The sequence below is a fragment of the Mytilus edulis genome, chromosome 12, assembly GCF_963676685.1.
Source record: "Mytilus edulis chromosome 12, xbMytEdul2.2, whole genome shotgun sequence".
Lineage (NCBI taxonomy): Eukaryota > Metazoa > Mollusca > Bivalvia > Mytilida > Mytilidae > Mytilus > Mytilus edulis.
The window spans coordinates 61,499,252-61,523,755 of NC_092355.1; the positions used below are offsets into that span (position 1 = coordinate 61,499,252).

Below are 24,504 nucleotides of genomic sequence, written 5' to 3' on the forward strand. Positions count from 1 at the left end.
GAACCATTATGATTTCATACTTTATACTTTACATGTTTATTAACCACCACCAGAGGGCGTGTCATGATGTATGTACAACTTCCTAGGTCAAAGGTCAAGGTAAAAAAAACTTTGTTTCAGTTGACAACCCTGTGTCCTGTGGTGAAGATCGTGTCCGCTCTATATCTTGAGAACCATTATGATTTCAAAGTTTATACTTGACATGTATATGAACCAACACCAGAGGGTGTGTCATAATTTATGAACGACTGCCTAGGGCAAAGTTCAAGGTCAAAAACTTTGGTTTCAGTTGACAACCCCATGTCCTATGGTAAAGATCGTGTCCGCTCTATATCTTGAGAACCGTTATCATTTCAAAGTTTATACTTGACATGTTTATAAACCAACACCAAAGGGTGTGTCATAATTTATTTACAACTTCCTAGGTCAAAGGTCAAGGTCAAAAACTTTGATTTCAGTTGACAAACCCATGTCTTATGGTAAAGATACAATTTTTTAATGCACATTATTCACAGCGGGGCCCACAGAGATGGCTCCCATCTCAATGATATCTAGTTATATTTAAAAGTACGTCTGAGTCAGTGACAACGCTACAACAGATTTATCCATCGGATCACTCTGTTGTAGAGTTGTCACTAACTCAGACGTACTTATTTGACCCGTTCATCCTATTGACTCTTAAAATTCAAGATATAAAAAAGAAGATGTGGTAAGATTGCCAATGAGACAACTATCCACAAAAGACCAAAATGACACAGACATTAACAACTATAGGTCACCGTAGAGTCTATCTAATAATGAGGGTAAACTATATATGGCCTTCCGAATACCGTTTCGATCCCTAACATCACTGAAGAGACATTTATTGTCGAAATCCGGATCTGGTGTACAAAATAAATATTGACACCTTATGTTTGTGGCATAACATATTGGCCACTAGTTAATTGTTTTCTGTTTAGTATTAAAGTTACAATGTATATTAAGATTCATTTTGTTACATCTTGTGATCAATTTTATTTGGCAATCGCCAATGGCAGTCAGCAGGGTTAAAGAACATCAGTTGTTCGACCTGTTAGTCAAATGTGTTTTGTTTTTAAAAATATACATTTTCACTTTTTTGGTATTTTGGAAAATGTTGTTTGTGCCGTATTTAGACCCTTCTACAACGAAATTTGTTTTACATGCACACGTATAAAAATTGCGGTTTTTATCCAACGCAATCATAGGTTTTTAACATGTTATTGAACATATCGTTTTTTTTAAAACTTCATAGCTTGTTGCATTAGCATTCTTGTATTCTTATCGTCTGCATTTAACATAAAATTCTTGAAATCTCCTGATAAGGATGCAATACACAGTTAGGAAAAAAACTTAAAATTGACACTCATAATTTTTAAACACCCTCTTTCCCCTCCTTTCTAACAAATAAGGCTTAATATTTGTGTTATGCATTGTACAAAAACTTTCATATTTGAAAAATTCACCATGGCCATAATGCGAAACTAAACTTTTAACTGTGTATTGCTACCTAAACTTGGAAATTTTCTTTTCTTATGCGGCGCTTCCTCCGTGGTTGTTATATGTTACGTCATGACGTCATAAATCTAAATTCAGCAAGATTTTGTTTATATTGACCACCAATATACATATAAATAGAAACATAGCGTCATTATACGTAAAAATAGAAACAAGGCGTCAGATACGTAATATAACCTTTGAAACACGTGATCGTCATATCCAACGAAAACAGTAGAATATGCTACACCATATGTAATATAATTTATAAATATTTATTTTGAGCATCATGATTAGGATGAATAGATAGTTGGTTGTTTAACATCAAGTGGCAAGTCAAATGCATATTCAGGACAAACTTGATGAGAGCAGACATGCTGAGCAGGAATTTTAATGTACTAGCTCACTAACAGTTCACACGTCATGTCACCTTACCCAGACACATTATTCTGACTCGAGGCTAACCAGTCTTTGCTCTTACTCTTAAATGCTACATGCTTGGCGGAGAAGCGGCAAATACCAATTCTAAAATCTTTTGTTTGACCTAACCTGCCATACAATTATTTAGTCAATATGAGTCATTAAAAAACAAGATGAAAAGAGCATTTTTTTTATTTTGACCATCTTGAATCTGTGAAATGTCCTCATTCTGCTTCTTTCTTTTTTCTTTCTTCCCGCCCCCTCCTTGCCGTTCAGGGACATATTTCAGGTACAGTACCTAGACATGTCACTCTTCATCACAGTTTCTGTTGCTTCAGCTGACTCAGGATGGGACTCTGAAACACAATCTGTTTGTAATAAAAACATAACAACAGTTAAAACACTCTTCATCACAGTTTATGTTGCGTCAGCTGACTCAGGGTGGGACTCTGACACACAATCTGTTTGTAATAAAAACATAACAACAGTTAAAACACTCTTCATCACAGTTTCTGTTGCATCACCTGACTCAGGATGGGACTCTGACACACAATCTGTTTGTAATAAAAACATAGACACAGTTAAAACACTCTTCATCACAGTTTCTGTTGCATCACCTGACTCAGGATGGGACTCTGACACACAATCTGTTTGTAATAAAAACATAGCAACAGTTAAAACACAGAATGCCACAAAATATTCATTTCTTATAAAAGGTTCATACAGCTACTCTGAGGATAATGAATAAGTCAAAAGTTGTCTTGGAGTTGGTAAGGATGGACAGGGTTTCAAATTTGTTTTCCAGTAACTTTGCAAGTTACTTGCTAATGTAGAATTTAATATATTGGAACTTACCAAGAACTATTTTGTACAACTTTGAGGCACCAAATAAAAGTTTGCCATTTTCCCCGCTGATGTTCATTTTGGCCATCAAAGAATTAGCGAGGACCCTGAAAAAATATATATGCACCTAAATAATAGTAATGGCAGATAGTAATGTTTGTCTGTGTTAAAAACACTTCGTTCTACTGCATGGGTTGTTTGTCTCATCAGTGAGAGCACCTCCTGCTAAGGAACACATCGTGTTACTTCATGGGTTGTTGGTCTGATCCACGACAGCTCCACATGCCTTAGGAGCACACCGTGTTACTGTAGCCGTTGGTTGTATGTTTCACGAATCCATGACAGCTCCATCTCCAAAAGGAACACATTATGTTGTTATGGGTTATTTGGGTCATACATGAAAACTCAATCTTCATATGGAACACGTCGTATACTTATTTAATATGGTTTACACAGGAACTCCTTTGTTGTCGCTCCATTGATAAATTTGACTTGAGGTATATGAACAAGTCCATGGCATGAGTCAGTGGTGCAATTCAAACCCACTTGTATGGGGATCTGTTTGGATTTACCGAATAGAGAATAATGAGCGGAAAGGACAGAATACATGGCAAAGAAAATTGAAAAAAAAAGGACAAAAAAAACAAAAATAATAAAGAATAGAGAATAATAGGCAAATAGGTTGTTTTTCACATGATTCCGTGACAGCTCCACATGCATTAGGAACACATGTGTTGTTGATCTCATCCAGACACTTTAATCTGCGTTAGGAACACATCGTGTTACCGCATGAGTTGTTTGTCTCATCGATGACATCTCCATCTGTTTTAAGAACACATTGGAGCTCAAGGATGAGAGCAATAACACGATGTGTTCTTTTTGCAGATAGCGATGTCATATAGACAGAACGGAGTGCAGTTGTAAGGTTTTGTATTAATAAGACAACATCGTGTTACTGCATGAGCTGTTTGTCTCATCCATGACAGATCCATTGTATTCTCATCATTTAACTGCATGGTTGTCTGTTTCAGGAATCAATGACGCTCCATCTGAATCAGGAACACAATTGAGCTATCATGGATGAGACAAATAACTCGAGTAGTAACACGATGCGATGTCATGAATCCGAACGCAGTTGTAAGGTTTTTCCCATACAGTAACACGATGTGTTCCTAATGCAGAGGGTGTTGTCCTGGATACGAACGAAATGCAGTTGTTAGGTTCTTCCCATGCAGTAACACGATTTGTTTTGAATACAGAGTGAGCAGTCATGGATGAGACAAAAAACCCGTGCAGTAACACGATGTGTTCCGTTCCGAATGCAGATGAAGTTGTCATGGATTCCTGAGATAAACAACCGATAAAGTTTAAACTGAGAAATGTTAGCTTGAAGTGAGCAATGCCAACTTCTAACTTAAAAATGTCTAGGTGAAAGCAAGAAATATTACAGAGGAAATGAGAAATATAAAAAAAGTTGTCCATACAAATATTTCGTATAAATTTAAAAAAAATCTTGTGCATACACATACATGTGTGTACTTCAAATCCAGAGAGAAACACATTTTAGCATTTTAGCCTTTTAAACAACAGTCAGTGACTGATTAAAAGTTAATCTCGCAAAATGCCAGAATCCAGGATTTGAGAATTAAATTTATGATGCTGACCGTTACATATTATACATACAAGTAAGAGTTTGGCGAAAGTTAGTAAGACAGCAACCACGCAACCAAACAAACTCAGACATCTAGAGGTCAACCTACGATCTTCATCACTGCTCCTGAAACTAACGAACATCTGCCGAATATCAAATATGTTTATCACGCTATTATAATGTTCATATAGTTTGCCATGATTAATTACTGATGTTTATTAACTCTAAGCTTATGTTACAAAGGATCAGTTCCATTTTCAAGTTGTAGACCGCTGCTTAACTTAGTTTACAAAGAATTTTCCAATATTAAAGAAGACATCCTCCCCGAAATCTAGTTTGACCTTGGGTTTATAGAATAGAGAATAATAGGCAAAAAGAACAGAATACATGGCAAATAAAATTATAAAAAAAAAAGACAAAAATAATAAAGAATAGAGAATAAAAGGCAAATGGGTTGTTTCTCACATGATTCCGTGATAACATGCATTAGGAACACGTGTGTTGTTAGTCTCATCCATGACAATTTTATCTGTGTTAGGGACAAATCGTGTTACCGCATGAATTGTTTGTCTCATTGATGACAGCTCCATCTGTTTTGAGAACATAATGGAGCTGTCATGGATGAGAGAAATAAGACATGCAATAACACGATGTGTTCTTTTTGCAGATAGCGATGTTTTAAGGTTTTTCCCGTACAGTAACACGATGAGTTCCTAATGCAAAGGGTGTTGTCATGGATACGAACGAAATACAGTTGTTTACAAAGTTACAAAGTCCAACATTCAAAAAGACATCCTCCCCGAGATCTAGTTTGTCGTTGGATAAGAAAAATATCTAAACTTCCAAACTTAAATAACATAGCTCTATCCAATGTTTACAATTTCTTTTCCACATAGGGTTGAACTAAAATCCCAGATGATTGCTATTTCAATTACTTTGTTCGTGTGTCATCGGCCTTATATCCAAAATGTTTACTTTTCTCGAACATAATTTTTACATACATGATGTACCAATACTTAAGACGTTTATGCACTTTGAAACATAAATATTTGAACTAGTTCAATTTTGCATAGAATTTTCTCAAAATCCAAGATGTTTAACCATCTGCAACCCATATGATGAAGACTTAATCTGTCGACCTGTTTTATTGACATCTGGAGATGGCATGTCAGTAACTGCAATTAGTCTTTTGTTATTTCATGTTGATCGTTGTAATTTTGCTTAGTTTCTTCAGTTACCTTTTTTTTTAACATCGGACTCGGACTTTTTTAAAACTGAGTTTTACTGTGCGTATTGCTGTGCATTTGTTTCTTCCACATTGGATAAAAGTATAGAGAAGGGTTAAGATCTCACAAAACATGTTTAAAACCGCCTAGTTTTTGCGCCTGTCCCAAGTCAGGAACCTATAGACTTTGTTAGTCTTGTGTTTGGGTTTTTTTTTGGTTTATTTGTATGTTTCGGAGTTTAGTGTAGCGTCCATTTTGCTGAACTAGTATACATTATTATTTAAGGGTCAGCTGAAGCCCGCCTCTGGGTGCAAGATGTGTTCGCTGTGTTAAAGAACCATTGTTCGTCTTGGGCTATTTTTTGCTCTTTGGTCTGGTTGTTCTCTTTTTGACATATTTCCCGTTTCAATTCTCAATTCTACACCTAGCTCACACATGACAATCTAGAGATCAAAATCTGGACTTAAAACATAAGACACAACTACATAGAAATTAGACCAAACTAGAGATCAAAAGACAGATATAAACAATAGACACAACTACACAAAAATTTAACCAATCTAGAATTCAAAATATGGACTTAAAACATAAGACACAACTATATAGAAATTAAACCAATCTAGAGATCAAAATACGGACTTAAAACATTAGACACAACTACAAAAACTTTAGACATATCTAGTGATCAAAAATTTAATATGGACTTAAAACATTTGACATAGCTACAAAGAATTAAGACCATTCTAGAAATCAAAATATGGACCTGAAACATTAGACACTTCTACACAGAAATTAGTTTAATCTACAGAGATCAAAATATGAACTTAAAACATTAGACACAACTACACAGAAATTAGACCAATCTTCAGATCAAAATACGGACCTTAAACATTAGACTCAACTATAAAGAAATTAGACCAATCTTGAGATCAAATAACCGAGTTGAAATATTAGACACAACTACACAGAAATTAAACCAATCTAGAGATAAAAATATGGACTTAAAACATTAGACACAACTACACAGAAATTAGACCAATCTAGAGATAAAAATACGGACTTAAAACATTAGACACAACTACACAGAAATTAGTTTAATCTAAAGAGATCAACATGTGGACCTAAAACATCAGACACAACTACACAGAAACCAAACCAATCTAGAAATCAAAATACGGACTGAAAAACTAAACACTTAGTCTACTACACAGAAATTAGACCAATCAATAGAGATCAAAATATGAAATTAAATCATCAGACATAACTACACAGAAATTAGACCAATATTGATATCAAAATATGGACTTGAAACATTTAAAACAACTACACAGAAATGAGACCAATCATGAGATCAAAATATAGCATGAAACATTAGACACAACTACACAGAAAATAAACTAATGTAGAAATCAGATACGGACTAAAACGTTAGACACTACTACACAGAAATTATACCAATCTATAGAGATCATAGACACGCTAGACACTAGACATAAACCAAACTAATTTAAACATTTAAAAAAGACGGACGTAAAACATTTGGCAGAGTTCTCTTCAATATGTGGAGTATTTCATTGCCTCGAGTCTTGAATTAATTATATATCATTTGATTATGCGTCAAAAAGAGGACTTTCAATAGTAAAAACAATTTATAGTGGTACATCATCATGTGTGTACTTTCAGGTCCCACATAACATATACGTTTCTAGTTGACATACTGATGATACGAGGTATTAAGGATTGATGAAGTTGACCTTCATTTAGTAAGCTGATATCATCAAACGTTCCATGAAATCATTACGTTGTTATATTGTAAGAAATACAACCAAATCTATAAAACATTTGCCTAAAGGAGATCTAGGGTAAACATCACTGATCGTTTGACTAAAAAGAGATCTAGGGTATACGTCGCTGATCGTTTGACTAAAGAGAGATCTAGGGTATACGTCACTGATCGTTTGACTAAACAGAGATCTAGGGTATACGTCACTGATCGTTTGACTAAAGAGAGATCTAGGGTATACGTCACTGATCGTTTGACTAAAGAGAGATCTAGGGTATACGTCACTGATCGTTTGACTAAAAGTAGATCTAGGGTATTCGTCACTGATCATTTGACTAAAAGTAGATCTAGGGTATACGTCACTGATCGTTTGACTAAAAAGAGATCTAGGGTATACGTCACTGATCGTTTGACTAAAGAGAGATCTAGGGTATACGTCACTGATCGTTTGACTAAAGAGAGATCTAGGGTATACGTCACTGATCGTTTCATTGATTTGTGTTTGCTTAATGGTCCAGTGGCAAATAGTTTACCCGGAATGATGGACAGGAAATACTAATACTTTAGGTAGGTGCTGCAAGGTACATGTAGGTCGACCAAGATAAAGGGCGGGAAATTTAGATTGCCACTGAAAAAAGAGGGAATGTTTGAAACAGACAAACATTTTGCATTGTAACAGGTCATTATAGACCTGTTAGACAGTTTATTATATCTGAATGAGACAGCAACTCAACAACACAAAAAATGAACAGACAGATAGTCTGTCTTAGAAAAACGGTGTTGACCTTTAGCGTATATCTGTATTAAGGTAAGTTACTATTTAAAAAAACTAAACTGAATGTTAAAATAATGAAGTCAATTAGCATGTAAGGAGTCAACTGATGATTTGTTCCATGTTACTTGTTATAGATTATTACTGCTTATTTTTGTTTTTTACACTTTTCTCTACATCTACAATAGTTTCCCTAAAAATTGGTAAATAATCATCATTTATGTGCAATTATTGACTTCCATGAGGAAATGCCGAACTATTTCAACCTTGTTGACACATAAATAGGTCTTGTTTAGCTGATCATGTTTTTGATAAGTTTCTTTTTATATTCATCTAAAACCAAAATCCCCAAACTACTGGGAAAAAATATCATTCAAGGGCAAAAGTCCAAACCTATGAGCTGAATGAATATTAAAGCTACGTTGACTTATTTGTACATCTAGTCTTGCCGATTATTTTTACTTTTTTCAGTTTCTAGCCTAAATTAAATCATCATTTAAAAGCAATCTCTCTTATAATGATGACTGAAGTTTCGTGTTAACCAACGAATAGATCTTCTCCTGCTGATAATATTTTTACAGTTTTGCTCTATCTGATAGTTACCACAAAAATACGAAAAATGGGTAAACATTGTCATTCAGGGGCAAAATGGAGTCGACAACCGATTTTAGTCTTTTTGACATTTTGGAAGATCTTTTCCTGTTGCTCATTCTTGTTTCTTACACTTCCTCATTTTCTATTACAGTTTTCAAAAGTACACGTGTACATCCAAATCTGTCATAAATGGTAAAAAGGTATTAAAGGAAAATAAGTGGTCAGACAGCTTTTGTCTAAGATTTTCTTACCATCTCTGCAGCAGTTAGATTTTTTTATCTATAACTGTTTGCTAGGTAATAGACAACACTCCTGTTAACACATATCTGCTATTGTTTACCTTGTCATTGAATATGGGACAACTCGGACAAAGTATCTACTAATAAGACCATAATGGCATTTAGACAGTCAACTCGGACCTTCTATAAAGAGACGGGTTAAGGGGAGAGCCGGCTCCCTTATAGAGCTACATATATGGCTAACGCATAGACGTTTTGCATGTCCCACCAAACGTTGGCCCCTTTCAAAATCGTGCATCAGCATCTGAAAGTAATCCTGATCTCCTGGTGACATGAACTCCTTTAAACAAGTGGTGGAACTAGCTGCTCCATAAGTGACATAAACTATTTTTAACCTGTGGAGGAAATACTGATCCACAAGTGACACGAACTCGATAAATCCAGTATGAGAACGAGCTGCTCTACAAGGAACATGGACTCCATTAAACCTGTGGAGAAACTAGCTGCTTCGCTTGAAACACAAACTCCCTTAAACCCGTAGAAGGACATGCTGCTTCAATTAGGATAGGAACTCTATTAAACCTGTGTAGGAACTAGCTGTTCCAAAAGTGACATGAACTCCCTAAAATCAGAGGTGGAACTAGCTATTCTACTAATGACATGAACTCCCTAAAATCAGAGGAGGAACAAGCTATTCCAAAAGTGACATGAACTCTCTAAAATTAGAGGAGGAACTAGCTATTCCAAAAGTGACATGAACTCCCTAAAATCAGAGGAGAAACTAGCTATTCCACTAATGACATGAACTCCCTAAAATAAGAGGAGGAACTAGCTATTCCACTTATGACATGAACTCCCTGAAATCAGAGGAGGAACTCCCTATTCCACTAATGACATCAACTATCTAAAATCAGAGGAGGAACTAGCTATTCCACTAATGACATGAACTTACTTAAATCAGAGGAGGAACTAGCTATTCCACTACTGACATGAACTCCCTAAAATCAGAGGAGGAACTAGCTATTCCACTTATGACATGAACTCCCTGAAATCAGAGGAGGAACTCGCTATTCCACTAATGACATCAACTACCTAAAATCAGAGGAGGAACTAGCTATTCCACTAATGACATGAACTACATAAAATCAGAGGAGAAACTAGCTATTCCACTAATGACATGAACTCATAAAAGAGGAACTAGCTGTCCCACAAGTGACATGAACTCCCTAAAACCAATGGACGAACTAACTGCTCCACTAGTGACATGTCTTCTCTGAAATAAAATCATTATTAATAAAATGTTTTGCTGAGCGCAGCCTGATACGACCGCAGAGGTCGAACCCTGAACAGTTTGGACACAATATGCAACTGAAACAAAATAAATTTGGTCAAAGATCTTACAAATCTATTGTGCAATACTGTACTACTTTTGGGACAAATTATATCAAAATTATAGAAAACTTCATCAGCTCTAATTCAAAATATGGACAATTTTATGTTAAGGAGGTCTAGAAATCTTTTGACAGCTTCCGAAGTGCTATTTTTGTACCTTTTTCAGCTGGACCTAATCACTACTTTACAGTAATATTTATGACCCATTTTTTAGTGTCATTCCCCCCCCCCCCCCCCCCCCCGCCCAACTTGCTATATGAGGCATAAAACATGGAGAAACAAATTTGGAAGGGGTATAACAAAATATGGCAAGTAACACACTGTCCACACTAAGGAATATATTCGTGGACAACGAAAATCAAAGGACGATAACTGTGTACTCGGACCATGTTCGTGGCAATTACCCCCAAACTCAATCCCATACTTCCTTTTGTGATATGGAACCTTATGGTACAATGTCAGAGAGATCGATACACTCACATACAAGTAATTGTTTGGAAACTACAAAAATGCTTGTATTTGGCTCCTTGTTTGGCCCTTAATTCCTAAACTGTTGACACCATAACCCCCAAAATGAATCCCAACCTTCTACTTGTAGTATTGAACTTAGTGGTACAATTTCAGAGCAAACAAAATTCTTATACACAAGTTATTATCCTGAAACTAGAAAAATGCTTGTTTTGGACCTCTTTTAGGCTCTTAATTCCTAACGGTTGGGACTATCATCCCCAAAATCAATCCCAACCTTCCTTTTGTGGTATTGAACCTTTTTAAAAAATTTCTTTGAGATCCATTCACGTAAACTAAAGTTATTGTCCAAAAACCAAATGTGTCTTCGGACGACGACGCGGACGACGACATCAAACCATTATACGATCCCAAAAAAATGTTGCGGTCGTATAAAAAGCAATCTATTTGTTAATCTTTTGTGGTCGTATAAAAAGCAATCTCTTTGTTAATCTTCTGCGGTCGTATAAAAAGCAATCTCTTTGTTAATCTTTTGCGGTCGTATAAAAAGCAATCTCTTTGTTAATCTTTTGCGGTCGTATAAAAAGCAATCTCTTTGTTAATCTTTTATACGACCGCAAAAGATTAACAAAGAGATTGCTTTTTATACGACCGCAAAAGATTAACAAAGAGATTGCTTTTTATACGACCACAAAAGATTAACAAAGAGATTGCTTTTTATACGAACGCAAAAGATTAACAAAGAGATTACTTTTTATACGACCACAAAAGATTAAAAAAGAGATTGCTTTTTATACGACCACAAAAGATTAACAAAGAGATTACTTTTTATACGACCACAAAAGATTAAAAAAGAGATTGCTTTTTATACGACCGCAAAAGATTAATAGAGAGATTGCTTTTTATACGACCACAAAAGATTAACAAAGAGATTGCTTTTTATATGACCGCAAAAGATTAACAAAGAGATTGCTTTTTATACGACCGCAAAAGAATAACAAAGAGATTGCTTTTTATACGACCGCAAAAGATTAACAAAGAGATTGCTTTTTATACGACCGTAAAAGATTAACAAAGAGATTGCTTTTTATACGATCACAAAAGATTAACAAAGATATTGCTTTTTATACGACCGCAAAAGATTAACAAAGAGATTGCTTTTTATACGACCGCAAAAGATTAACAAAGAGATTGCTTTTTATACGACCGCAAAAGATTAACAAAGAGATTGCTTTTTATACGACCGCAAAAGATTAACAAAGAGATTGCTTTTTATACGACCGCAAAAGATTAACAAAGAGATTGCTTTTTATACGACCGCAAAAGATTAACAAAGAGATTGCTTTTTATACGACAACAAAAGATTAACAAAGAGATTGCTTTTTATACGAACGCAAAAGATTAACAAAGAGATTACTTTTTATACGACCACAAAAGATTAAAAAAGAGATTGCTTTTTATACGACCGCAAAAGATTAACAAAGAGATTGCTTTTTATACGACCGCAAAAGATTAACAAAGAGATTGCTTTTTATACGACCGCAAAAGATTAACAAAGAGAGCAAAAAATTAACAAAGAGATTGCTTTTTATACGACCACAAAAGATTAACAAAGAGATTGCTTTTTATATGACCGCAAAAGATTAACAAAGAGATTGCTTTTTATACGACCGCAAAAGATTAACAAAGAGATTGCTTTTTATACGACCGCAAAAGATTTACAAAGAGATTGCTTTTTATACGACCGCAAAAGATTAACAAAGAGATTGCTTTTTATACGACCACAAAAGATTAACAAAGAGATTGCTTTTTATACGACCGCAAAAGATTAACAAAGAGATTGCTTTTTATACGACCGCAAAAGATTAACAAAGAGATTGCTTTTTATACGACCGCAAAAGATTAACAAAGAGATTGCTTTTTATACGACAACAAAAGATTAACAAAGAGATTGCTTTTTATACGAACGCAAAAGATTAACAAAGAGATTGCTTTTTATACGACCACAAAAGATTAAAAAAGAGATTGCTTTTTATACGACCGCAAAAGATTAACAAAGAAATTGCTTTTTATACGACCGCAAAAGATTAACAAAGAGATTGCTTTTTATACGACCGCAAAAGATTAACAAGGAGAGCAGAAAATTAACAAAGAGATTGCTTTTTATACGACCACAAAAGATTAACAAAGAGATTGCTTTTTATATGACCGCAAAAGATTAACAAAGAGATTGCTTTTTATACGACCGCAAAAGATTTACAAAGAGATCGTTTTTTATACGACCGCAAAAGATTAACAAAGTGATTGCTTTTTATACGACCGCAAAAGATTAACAAAGAGATTGCTTTTTATACGACCGCAAAAGATTAACAAAGAGATTGCTTTTTATACGACCGCAAAAAATTAACAAAGAGATTGCTTTTTATACGACCACAAAAGATTAACAAATAGATTGCTTTTTATACGACCGCAAAATTTTTTTTGGATCGTATAATGGTTTGATGTCGTCGTCCGCGTCGTCGTCCGAAGACACATTTGGTTTCCGGACAATAACTTTAGTTTACGTGAATGGATCTAAAAGAAATTTTGGTTGGGATTGATTTTGAAGATGATAGTCCCAACCGTTAGGAATAAAGAGCCTAAAAGAGGTCCAAAACAAGCATTTTTCTAGTTTCAGGATAATAACTTGTGTATAAGTATTTTGTTTGCTCTGAAATTGTACCACAAAGTTTAATACTACAAGTAGAAGGTTGGGATTCATTTTGGGGGTTATGGTGTCAACAGTTTAGGAATTAAGGGCCAAACAAGGGGCCAAATACAAGCATTTTTGTAGTTTCCGAACAATTACTTGTATGTGAGTGTATCGATCTCTCTGACATTGTACCATAAGGTTCCATATCACAAAAGGAAGTCTGGGATTGAGTTTGGGGGTAATTGCCACGAACATGGTCCGAGTACACAGTTATCGTCCTTTGATTTTCGTTGTCCACGAATATATTCCTTAGTGTGGACAGTGTGTTACTTGCCATTTTTTGTTATACCCTTCCAAATTTGTTTCTCCATGTTTTATGCCTCATATAGCAAGTTGGGCGGGGGGGGGGGGGGGGGGGGGTAATGACACTAAAGATCTTTGACCAAATTTATTTTGTTTCAGTTGCATATTGTGTCCAAACTGTTCAGGGTTCGACCTCTGCGGTCGTATCAGGCTGCGCTCAGCGAAACATTTTATTAATAATGATTTTATTTCAGAGAAGACATGTCACTAGTGGAGCAGTTAGTTCGTCCATTGGTTTTAGGGAGTTCATGTCACTTGTGGGACAGCTAGTTCCTCCTTTATGAGTTCATGTCATTAGTGGAATAGCTAGTTTCTCCTCTGATTTTATGTAGTTCATGTCATTAGTGGAATAGCTAGTTCCTCCTCTGATTTTAGGTAATTGATGTCATAAGTGGAATAGCGAGTTCCTCCTCTGATTTCAGGGAGTTCATGTCATAAGTTGAATAGCTAGTTCCTCCTCTGATTTTAGGGAGTTCATGTCAGTAGTGGAATAGCTAGTTCCTCCTCTGATTTAAGTAAGTTCATGTCATTAGTGGAATAGCTAGTTCCTCCTCTGATTTTAGGTAGTTGATGTCATTAGTGGAATAGCGAGTTCCTCCTCTGATTTCAGGGAGTTCATGTCATAAGTGGAATAGCTAGTTCCTCCTCTTATTTTAGGGAGTTCATGTCATTAGTGGAATAGCTAGTTTCTCCTCTGATTTTAGGGAGTTCATGTCACTTTTGGAATAGCTAGTTCCTCCTCTGATTTTAGAGAGTTCATGTCACTTTTGGAATAGCTTGTTCCTCCTCTGATTTTAGGGAGTTCATGTCATTAGTAGAATAGCTAGTTCCACCTCTGATTTTAGGGAGTTCATGTCACTTTTGGAACAGCTAGTTCCTACACAGGTTTAATAGAGTTCAAGTCCTAATTGAAGCAGCATGTCCTTCTACGGGTTTAAGGGAGTTTGTGTTTCAAGCGAAGCAGCTAGTTTCTCCACAGGTTTAATGGAGTCCATATTCCTTGTAGAGCAGCAAGTTCTCATACTGGATTTATCGAGTTCGTGTCACTTGTGAATCAGTATTTCCTCCACAGGTTAAAAATAGTTTATGTCACTTATGGAGCAGCTAGTTCCACCACTTGTTTAAAGGAGTTCATGTCACCAGGAGATCAGGATTACTTTCAGATGCTGATGCACGATTTTGAAAGGGGCCAACGTTTTGGTGGGATATGTAAAACGTCTATGCGTTAGCTATATATGTAGCTCTATAAGGGAGCCTGATCTCTCCTTAACCCGTCTCTTTATAGAATGTTGGAGTTGACTGTCTTAATGGTCTTATTAGTAGATACTTTGTCCGAGTTGTCCCATATTCAATGACAAGGTTAACAATAGAAGATATGGGTTAACAGGAGTGTTGTCTATTACCTTGCAAACTGTTATAGATATAAAAAAATCTAACTGCTGCAGATACGTGAAAGTAAGAAATATCACAGAGGAAATGAGAAATATAAAAAAAAAATCTTGTGCATACATATACATGTGTGTACTTCAAATCTAGAAAGAAACACATTTTAGCAATTTAGCCTTTTAAACAAATGTCAATGACTGATTGAAAGTTAATCTCGCGAAATGCAAGAATCGAGGATTTGAGAATTAAAATATGATGTTGACCGTTACATATTATACATACAAGTAAAAGTTTGGTGAGAGTTAATAAGACAGCAACCATACAACCAAACAAACTCAGACATCTAGAGGTCAACGTACGATTTTCATCACTGCTCCTGAAACTAACGAACATCTGCCGAATATGAAATATGTTTATCACTTCTATTATAATGTTCACAGAGTTTGCCATTTATGCTGATGTTTATGAACCCTAAGATCATGTTACAAAGGGTCAGTTCAAGTAGTAGACCGCTACTAAATTTAGTTTACAAAGAATTTTCCAATAGTCAGGAAGACATCCTCCCTGAAATCTAGTTTGACCTTGAGTTTATAGAATAGAGAATAATTTATAGGCAAAAAGAACAGAATACATGGCAAATAAAATTTAAAAAAAAGACAAAAATAATAAAGAATAGAGAATAAAAGGCAAATGAGTTGTTTTTCACATGATTCCGTGATAACTTGCATTAGGAACATGTGTGTTGTTGATCTCGTCCATGACACTTTTATCTGCGTTAGGGACAAATCGTGTTACCGCATGAATTGTTTGTCTCATTGATGACAGCTCCATCTGTTTTGAGAACATAATGGAGCTGTCATGGATGAGAGAAATAAGACATGAAATAACATGATGTGTTCTTTTTGCAGATAGCGATGTCATAGACAGAACGGAGTTGTAAGGTTTTACCCGTACAGTAACACAATGTGTTCCTAACGCAAAGGGTGTTGTCATGGATACGAACGAAATGCAGTTGTTTACAAAGTTACAAAGTCCAACATTCAAAAAGACATCCTCCCCGAGATTTAGTTTGTCGTTGGATAAGAAAAATATCTAAACTTCCAAACTTAAATAACATAGCTCTATCCAATGTTTACAATTTCTTTTCCACATAGGGTTGAACTAAAATCCCAGATGATTGCTATTTCAATTACTTTGTTCGTGTGTCATCGGCCTTATATCCAAAATGTTTACTTTTCTCGAACATAATTTTTACATACATGATGTACCAATACTTAAGACGTTTATGCACTTTGAAACATAAATATTTGAACTAGTTCAATTTTGCATAGAATTTTCTCAAAATCCAAGATGGTTAACCATCTGCAACCCATATGATGAAGACTTAATCTGTCGATCTGTTTTATTGACATCTGGAGATGGCATGTCAGTAACTGCAATTAGTCTTTTGTTATTTCATGTTGATCGTTGTAATTTTGCTTAGTTTCTTCAGTTACCTTTTTTTTTTTAACATCGGACTCGGACTTTTTTAAAACTGAGTTTTACTGTGCGTATTGCTGTGCATTGGTTTATTCCACATTGGATAGAAGTATAGAGAAGGGTTAAGATCTCACAAAACATGTTTAAAACCGACGAATTTGTGTGCCTGTCCCAAGTCAGGAACCTATAGACTTTGTTAGTCCCAAGTCAGGAACCTGTAGACTTTGTTAGTCTTGTGTTTGGGTTTTTTTTGTTTATTTGTATGTTTCGGAGTTTAGTGTAGCGTCCATTTTGCTGAACTAGTATACATTATTAATTAGGGGCCATCTGAAGGCCGCCTCTGGGTGCAAGATTTTCTCTCTGTGTTAAAGAACCATTGTTGGCCTTGGGCTATTTTTTGCTCTTTGGTCTGGTTGTTGTCTTTTAGACATATTCCCCGTTTCAATTCTCAATTCTACACCAGGCTTACACATGATAATCTAGATATCAAAACTAAAAAAATCAAAATATGAACTTAAAACATAAGACACAACAACACAGAAATTAGACCAATCTAGAGATCAAAATCCGGACTAAAACACTATACACAACTATAAATAAACTAAAACAATCTATAGATCAAAATACGGACTTAAAACATAAGACACAACTATATAGAAATTAGACAAATCTTGTGATAAAAATACAGACTTAATACATTTATATATATATAAGACACAACTACAAAGAAATTAGACCAATCTTGAGATTAAAATACGGACTTAATATAAAGAAATTAAACCAATCTAAAGATCAAAATACAAACTTTAAACATTAGACACAACTATATAGAAATTAAACCATTCTTGAGATCATAATACGGACTTAAAACATTAGACACAACTATATAGAAATTAGACTAATCTAGAGATCAAAATATGGACTTAAAAACACAAGACACAACTACAAAGAAATAAGACCTATCTTGATTTCAAAATACCGACTTAAAACATAGACACAGACGTTACGCACGGTAATGCGTTCGGATTAAAATCCATTATAATATGATTTTAGAACAGCAAGCATTCGCCTATACAAAATAAATCCACCATGTCTTTCTTATTTTATTTAAATAAGTTAATTCTTTAATTTTTTTGCACCATGATACATTTATTTTACTGGTCACACAAATCTTCCTTTTACGTTAATAATAGCATGTCCGGCGTAACATTTCAGAACGAATTAAATGCAATTTTGTTATGTACCGTTGTTATTTTGCACATAAAATGTGCAAAATTTGGTACACCAACTTCCTGCTAGATTTATATTCTCACATCATAGCCGTTTTTTTGGCGTTTGGCGAAATTTGAAGGAAGTCCTCAACGAAGTATTCAGCAGAGGAACCTGTCTTTATGTGTTATGAGGAAACTCAATCAAATTTCGAATTTTATTATCATCACTATAATATAATCCATTCATATTAAAACTATACTCAATAGAAAGTTCTGAAAACGATAAGCAATTTCAAAGTTTCAAATGTAAAAAAATCTTTTCCATGGAGCAGAATTTAAATAAATCGCATGTCTAGCCACAATGTCCAAACGTTATTTTTCCCTCTTTCTTAGGTGAAATATGTAATATGATTGAAAAATGTGCCTTTAAAATACAAAATTTACATATTTAAAAGATACAATTTATAAGTTCATACAAATGGCTAAATGAGTCGGGTGTTCTCATAAATATCATGACCTTTGATTTTTTTTTCGCAAAGCATTCCCTATGTCTAGCCATTATGTCCAAGTGCGTCATTTAGACGTTTCTGCACAGTCTTTTATATGAATACACACTATTCCGTCGAGGCAGATGGTCCGAGTACGCAGTTATTTCGTAGTGCATTTCTTTTAGACAATAAATGAAAATTAAAAAAATCCCACCTGCGCTTTCTCAATAATATTTTTACAGTGTGTTGTACTACTTTTGGTACAAATTATATCAAAATTATAGAAAACTTCATCAGCTCTAACTCAAAATATGGACAATGTTATGTTAAGGGGGTCTTGAAATCTTTTGACAGCTTCCGAAGTGCTAATTTTTTACCTTTTTCAGCTGGACCTAATCACTATTTTACATTAATATTTATGACCCAAATTTTTTTACAGTGTCATTTCATCCCCCAACTTGCTATATGAGGCATAAAACATGGAGAAATAAATTTGGAAGGGGTATAACAAAAATTGGCAAGTAACACACTGTCCACACTAAGGACTATAGACGAAAATCAAAGGACGATAACTGTGTACTCGGACCAGATAAAACTATTCCGGGAAATGTGTATTCCAAAAAGGTCTGCTGAATCAAAATAACACTCAGATAAAAAAAAACAATATAAGGAAGGAATAGACCCTTTATAATTACAGGGAAAAGATGGGGATGGGTTACGGATAATTTCTATGTACAAAAGTTTTCACGCAAATCACGCACCTTTATAGATGAGAGTCCGAGGCACAAAGGTTTAATCAATTTCAAGCAAATATATAAAGTCTTAGAATGAAATTCAAAACAGTGTAGCTGTGGCCATTGATTGACACATTAAAATCATCCATTGACTGGGACAATTTACGTGAACGTTTGTCTGTAACGACCACTGTTCACGACGTACCTACGATAGACATTTAAACTGTGGGGTCACCAAAGGTTTCTTAACGCCTTTAATTATAAAAGAATTCGAAAAAATTAATCAGGAATAACCTTTGTGTTTTGATTTATATAATTGATATAAATCAAAATATCGTGTTATTTCTGATTAATTTTTCGAATTACTTTATTTAGGTGTTTAAAACCTTTGGTGACCCCATAGTTTAAGTGTCTTTAAAAAGTACATAGTGAGCATTGGTCGTTACATACAAACGTTCACCTAAATTGTCCCAGTCAATGGATGATTTTAATGTGTCAATCAATGGCCACAGCTACACTGTTTTGAATTTCATTCTATTTGTAAAATAAAACCATCGGTGCTTAAATAAATTGAGAAAAAGCATTTCAAATAGTCTGAAAACTCGCAGAAACACATATAGATATTGGACAAAAGTGAGTTCAATCTCAAAAAAATCATTTCAACTAAAATCATTATAAAAAGAAATATTCAAAAATTATTATAGTACCGATTTTTATGAAATAAATACCATAAGTTTTTATGTTTAATTTGTCAAAATATTATTCAGTCTAATTTTTATCTTCTCATGTGTCCTTCCGGCAGCAAGATTTTTTTGTTGAAAAGTTTGCTATGCATTCTATCCAAAATCAGATCAAAAATTAAGAACGATCCTAACGAAATTAATTTGCCTTATAAATAATAAAATTTGAAACTTCTATTCTATTCATATTATGATATTTATTTTACAAAAATCGGTCGTCGAGTAGGTACTCCGCAAATTTTTTTTTAAAATAGCGCAAATTCGCTTTTGATAAGAAAATGTAAAAGTATATGGCGTCAAAATTGTCGATTATACATGTTACGTCTTGCGACGCAAAACCGTGCGTAACGTCACATCTACACAGAAATTAGACAAATCTTGAGATAAAAATACGGACTTAAGGGGGTAGACCTTGGTTCAGGGAGATAACTCTCTAAATCAGTTATGCGTTTGTAAAAGTCAAGTTTCATCAATGAGTTTTAAGCATTTACCTGAAACAGATTGGAAATAATCTATGTAACCTAGAAGCTTAGAATATATTTATGAAAATGGCTGACACAAACGTACTGATGATTTTAAAAGTTATTTCCCTTAACCTAGGTCTACCTCCTTAAGGTGGTATGGGAGTCTAAAATAAAAATGATAGAATTTGTTCATACTTTGCCAAAATGTAGTATCTATTGATATATGTTGAAAAATATAATAAAAATGATAGGTCACCGTGCATTTTCTCAAGCTACAGGGCGTGACAAAATGACAAAATTTGTATGGATTATACAGAAAAAAAACACCATTTTGTAATTAGAAACTAAACAAAATGATAGAATTGTTAAATACTTAAGGAAAAGATAGCTTTCAGACAATGCTTTGAGAATATCAAAAGAAAAGATAGGGTCACCGTACGTTTTTTTTTTTTTTGGCTAAAATACAAAATAGGAAAATTCAATGTAGAATCCTTTTTTTTTTTTTTGAAACAACCAAAAATAATCAACATTTGCAAAAATATTAATATTGATAAGTTATATTCTTATGAAAAGGTTCTTTTAAATGAAAATTCCCATTAAATACCTGCATTCCTGCATAAAATTTTGCTAACTCGATAGAAAATCTGGACCTTTGATTCTCTGTTTTTTACAATCAAAGATGGAGGAAGACACCCATACCACCTTAATACATAAGACACAACTACAAAGAAATTAGACCAATCTTGAGATCAAAATACGGACTTAAAACATTAGACACAACTATATAGAAATTAGACCAATCTAGAAATCAAAATACGGACTAAAAACATTAGACAAAAATATAAAGAAATTAAACAAATCTAGAGCAAAATACGGACTTAAAACATTAGACAAAACTATAAAGAAATTAAACCAATCTAAAGATCAAACTACGGACTTAAAACATTAGACACAACTATATAGAAATTAGATCAAACTAAAGATCAAAATACGGACTTAAAACATTTGACACAACTTCAAAGAAATTTGACCAATCTAGAGATCAAAATACGGACTAAAAACATTAGACACAACTATATAGAAATTAAACCAATCTAGAGATCAAAATACGGACTAAAAACATTAGACAAAACTATAAAGAAATTAAAAACCAATTGTTCAGAGAACAATTGAAGGTCTTTCCATCAAAACAATGTATTTTGATATGAAAGTTGTGAAACTAAGTTTAAAATGTCATTTCAATCGTCAAATGATAGCTTCTAGTACGCTGATTCCAAAAATATTTGGTTTCCATACATTTTTTTAAATAAGGGAGATAATTTGTTACTTCCGGTTTGAAAAATGTTACTTACGATTATATTTGAATATTTACTTGACACTGATTCCAAAAATATCTGGTTCTATATACTTTTATATTAATAAAGTACAAATGTACAAAAAATAGCTACTTCCGGTTTACAAAGGGTCACTTCCTATTGTTTCTTTCAAGGTTAAATGGCTTGATACCTTTTTCCAAAAGTTTCATAGCTTTATCATGTATACATATAAAATAAAAGCAAAGGTCAAAATCTAGAACGTCAAATTAAACTATGACCTTGATATCAATTTCAAGGTCATGAACTAAGGACCTCAAATCAAAAGACCATCGGTCTTACTTATATTTGGTTAATGACTTATATCACCAAACACGTATTTTTAAATACAAGAGGGGAGAAAACTCCCTTTTACGTTCAACGTGCCCTTGCAATAAAAATTTATGTGTTACGACATGTCGCAACTAACAATTTAGTAAAAACAATTTGTTGATATCTTATACGGTCTTTGGATATAAGTGAAAATAAGCCAAAATCAAAATATTAGAATATGACCTTGACCTTTGACCTTGACCTAATTTTCATTTTTTTTGGACAAAGGACCTCAAATCAAAAGACCCTAGGTCTCTAATATGTATGGTTAATAAGTTATATCACTTTACACATAATTTTAGATATGATAGGGGCTAAAACTCCCATTTATTGTCTACGCACCCTTTCAACGAAAATTATTATGTTACGACATGTCGCAACCAACAATTTAGTAAAAATAATTTGTCGATATCTTACAAGGTTAATGAAAATGAGTGAAAATAAGCCAAAATCAAAATTAAGAAAATGACCTTGATATTTGACCTTGACCTAATTTTAATTTTTTTGGACCAAGGATCTTAAATCAAAAGACCCTAGGTCTCTATCACTTATGGTGTTCCAGTTTAAAATACATTTTAAAATTTCAAATACAAAAAGGGGAAATAACTCTCATATGGAGCGTTCATATTGCTTCGGTTGAAATTGGACAAATCATGCGAAGGATATAACGAGCAATTTTATAAAATAAATTTGTCGTAATCTTATACGGTTGCGAAGGAGTTGTGAGCACAAGGAAAACAGTGTTTGGGGAGATAACTCCTACAAAGAAAAGTATTCGGTTACGCAGGGTAAATTTGAAAAGCGCATAAACTGTTCCATATCATATACCAAATATCTAAGCGCCATATTGCGAAACAAATGTTTATCGCAGGAACAAAATTTGGCGGAAGAAAAAAAAAAAAAAATAATCAGAAGAAAAACAATAGGTCTTTCCACAGAAAAGTGGAAAGACCTAATTATACCAATCTTGGGATCAAAATACGGACTTGAAACATTAGACACAACTATATAGAAATTAAACCAATCTAGAGATCAAAATATGGACTTAAAAACCACCCGATCCTATTATATTAGCTGCTACTATAAGGATTCTATTAGTGATGTTAGTCTGTAAGTAGCACTAACAAAGTCCGACTTCCATACTGTACAGTACAGATGTTACTGCTAGTAGCGCTAACAAAAGACAGAGACCAGATCCGGAGATGTTAAACTCTCCCTTAGACGTCTCAAAACTTACTCTTACAACGTACGACCAACGTGACAGGCGCCATTGCTATAGCCTTTTAGTCGACAATTTTTAACTTTTATTTTCGCTATGGTTTTGATTCGTAAAAGAACATTGTTCTTGTCTGCTAGATTGTATTCGAGGAAACGTTTTAGAAAGTACGTCTTCTAGTACGTGGTAAAAGCTGATGATAGAGAAGTTTCTGACTTTCAGCATCATTCACCGTTGACGGCGTTGGGTAAAACTTCCACTTCTGAATCTTTTATCAACCCTGTCTTGCTCAGCCTCTTCAGCAATGGAAGGTAAGAAGAGTGAATTTCAAACTTATGCTGAAACCGGTAGGTTAAAAGCATTAAAAATAATCACTATTTGGTTTATTAACTGCTTCCTCAATGCTTTCATTATTAATTTTATAATGCATTAATGTCTCTTTTTCTTAATTAAAGACCCAGTTCAAAGCTATCCCTGGGATTGATTTTGTACAGGACCCATCTTTTTTCTTGGTTAATGTGAAAGGACAAGGTATGATAAGGGGCATTTTTGGCCCCCTCTTCAAATGACTTCATATTCAGTCCATCATTTGTCTATGCATAGTGACTTCAAAACATGTTGAACATTTTGTGTTTATGTGATTATTTAGTTGCCTAGCAACGGGTTTTATAAAACGAACTATAATATCCATCTTTATTGCAACTGCCCAAGGAAAAGACTTCTGAATCTATTAAAATGAATGGTAAAGTGTTACCAAACACTTGAATATTTACTATTGTTGGGTCTATCATTTTAAAAAGTTCTCAATAGTAACCTAGCAACCACAATGTTGCCTATAGTGACCACACAAAAGTACTTTTTTTATCCAATTTTATCCATAAAAAATATGAAAAATTCAAATGTTTTCTTACAACTCATATTAAGTCACCTCCTATATTGATATATAAAGAAACAATGTTTGCATGAAAAAAATTATATTTTGTATCTATATAATCTGTCAAATCAACTCGAGTTTTCCTTAGCAACGCATAGTTAGTTTTAAGTTAACAGTTGAAGAACATTTAAAAAGATGTTTAGTATCACTGAGTGTAATTTTTAAGCTTGAAACTTAAAGGATATTTATGAGTACCTTTCGTACAGATG

General features: G+C 34.0%; 1 protein-coding gene across 1 annotated transcript in view; it reads left to right on the top strand.

The window, feature by feature from the left end:
• The first annotated feature begins 2,239 nt into the window (after positions 1-2,239).
• The window catches only part of LOC139497747 (interaptin-like), a 39,679-nt gene continuing 17,414 nt past the window's right edge, over positions 2,240-24,504 (top strand). Inside the window, exon 1 of the mRNA XM_071285983.1 lies at positions 2,240-2,584. Within this exon, the coding sequence (XP_071142084.1) occupies positions 2,240-2,584 (345 nt within the window). The remainder of the gene's footprint in view (positions 2,585-24,504) is intronic.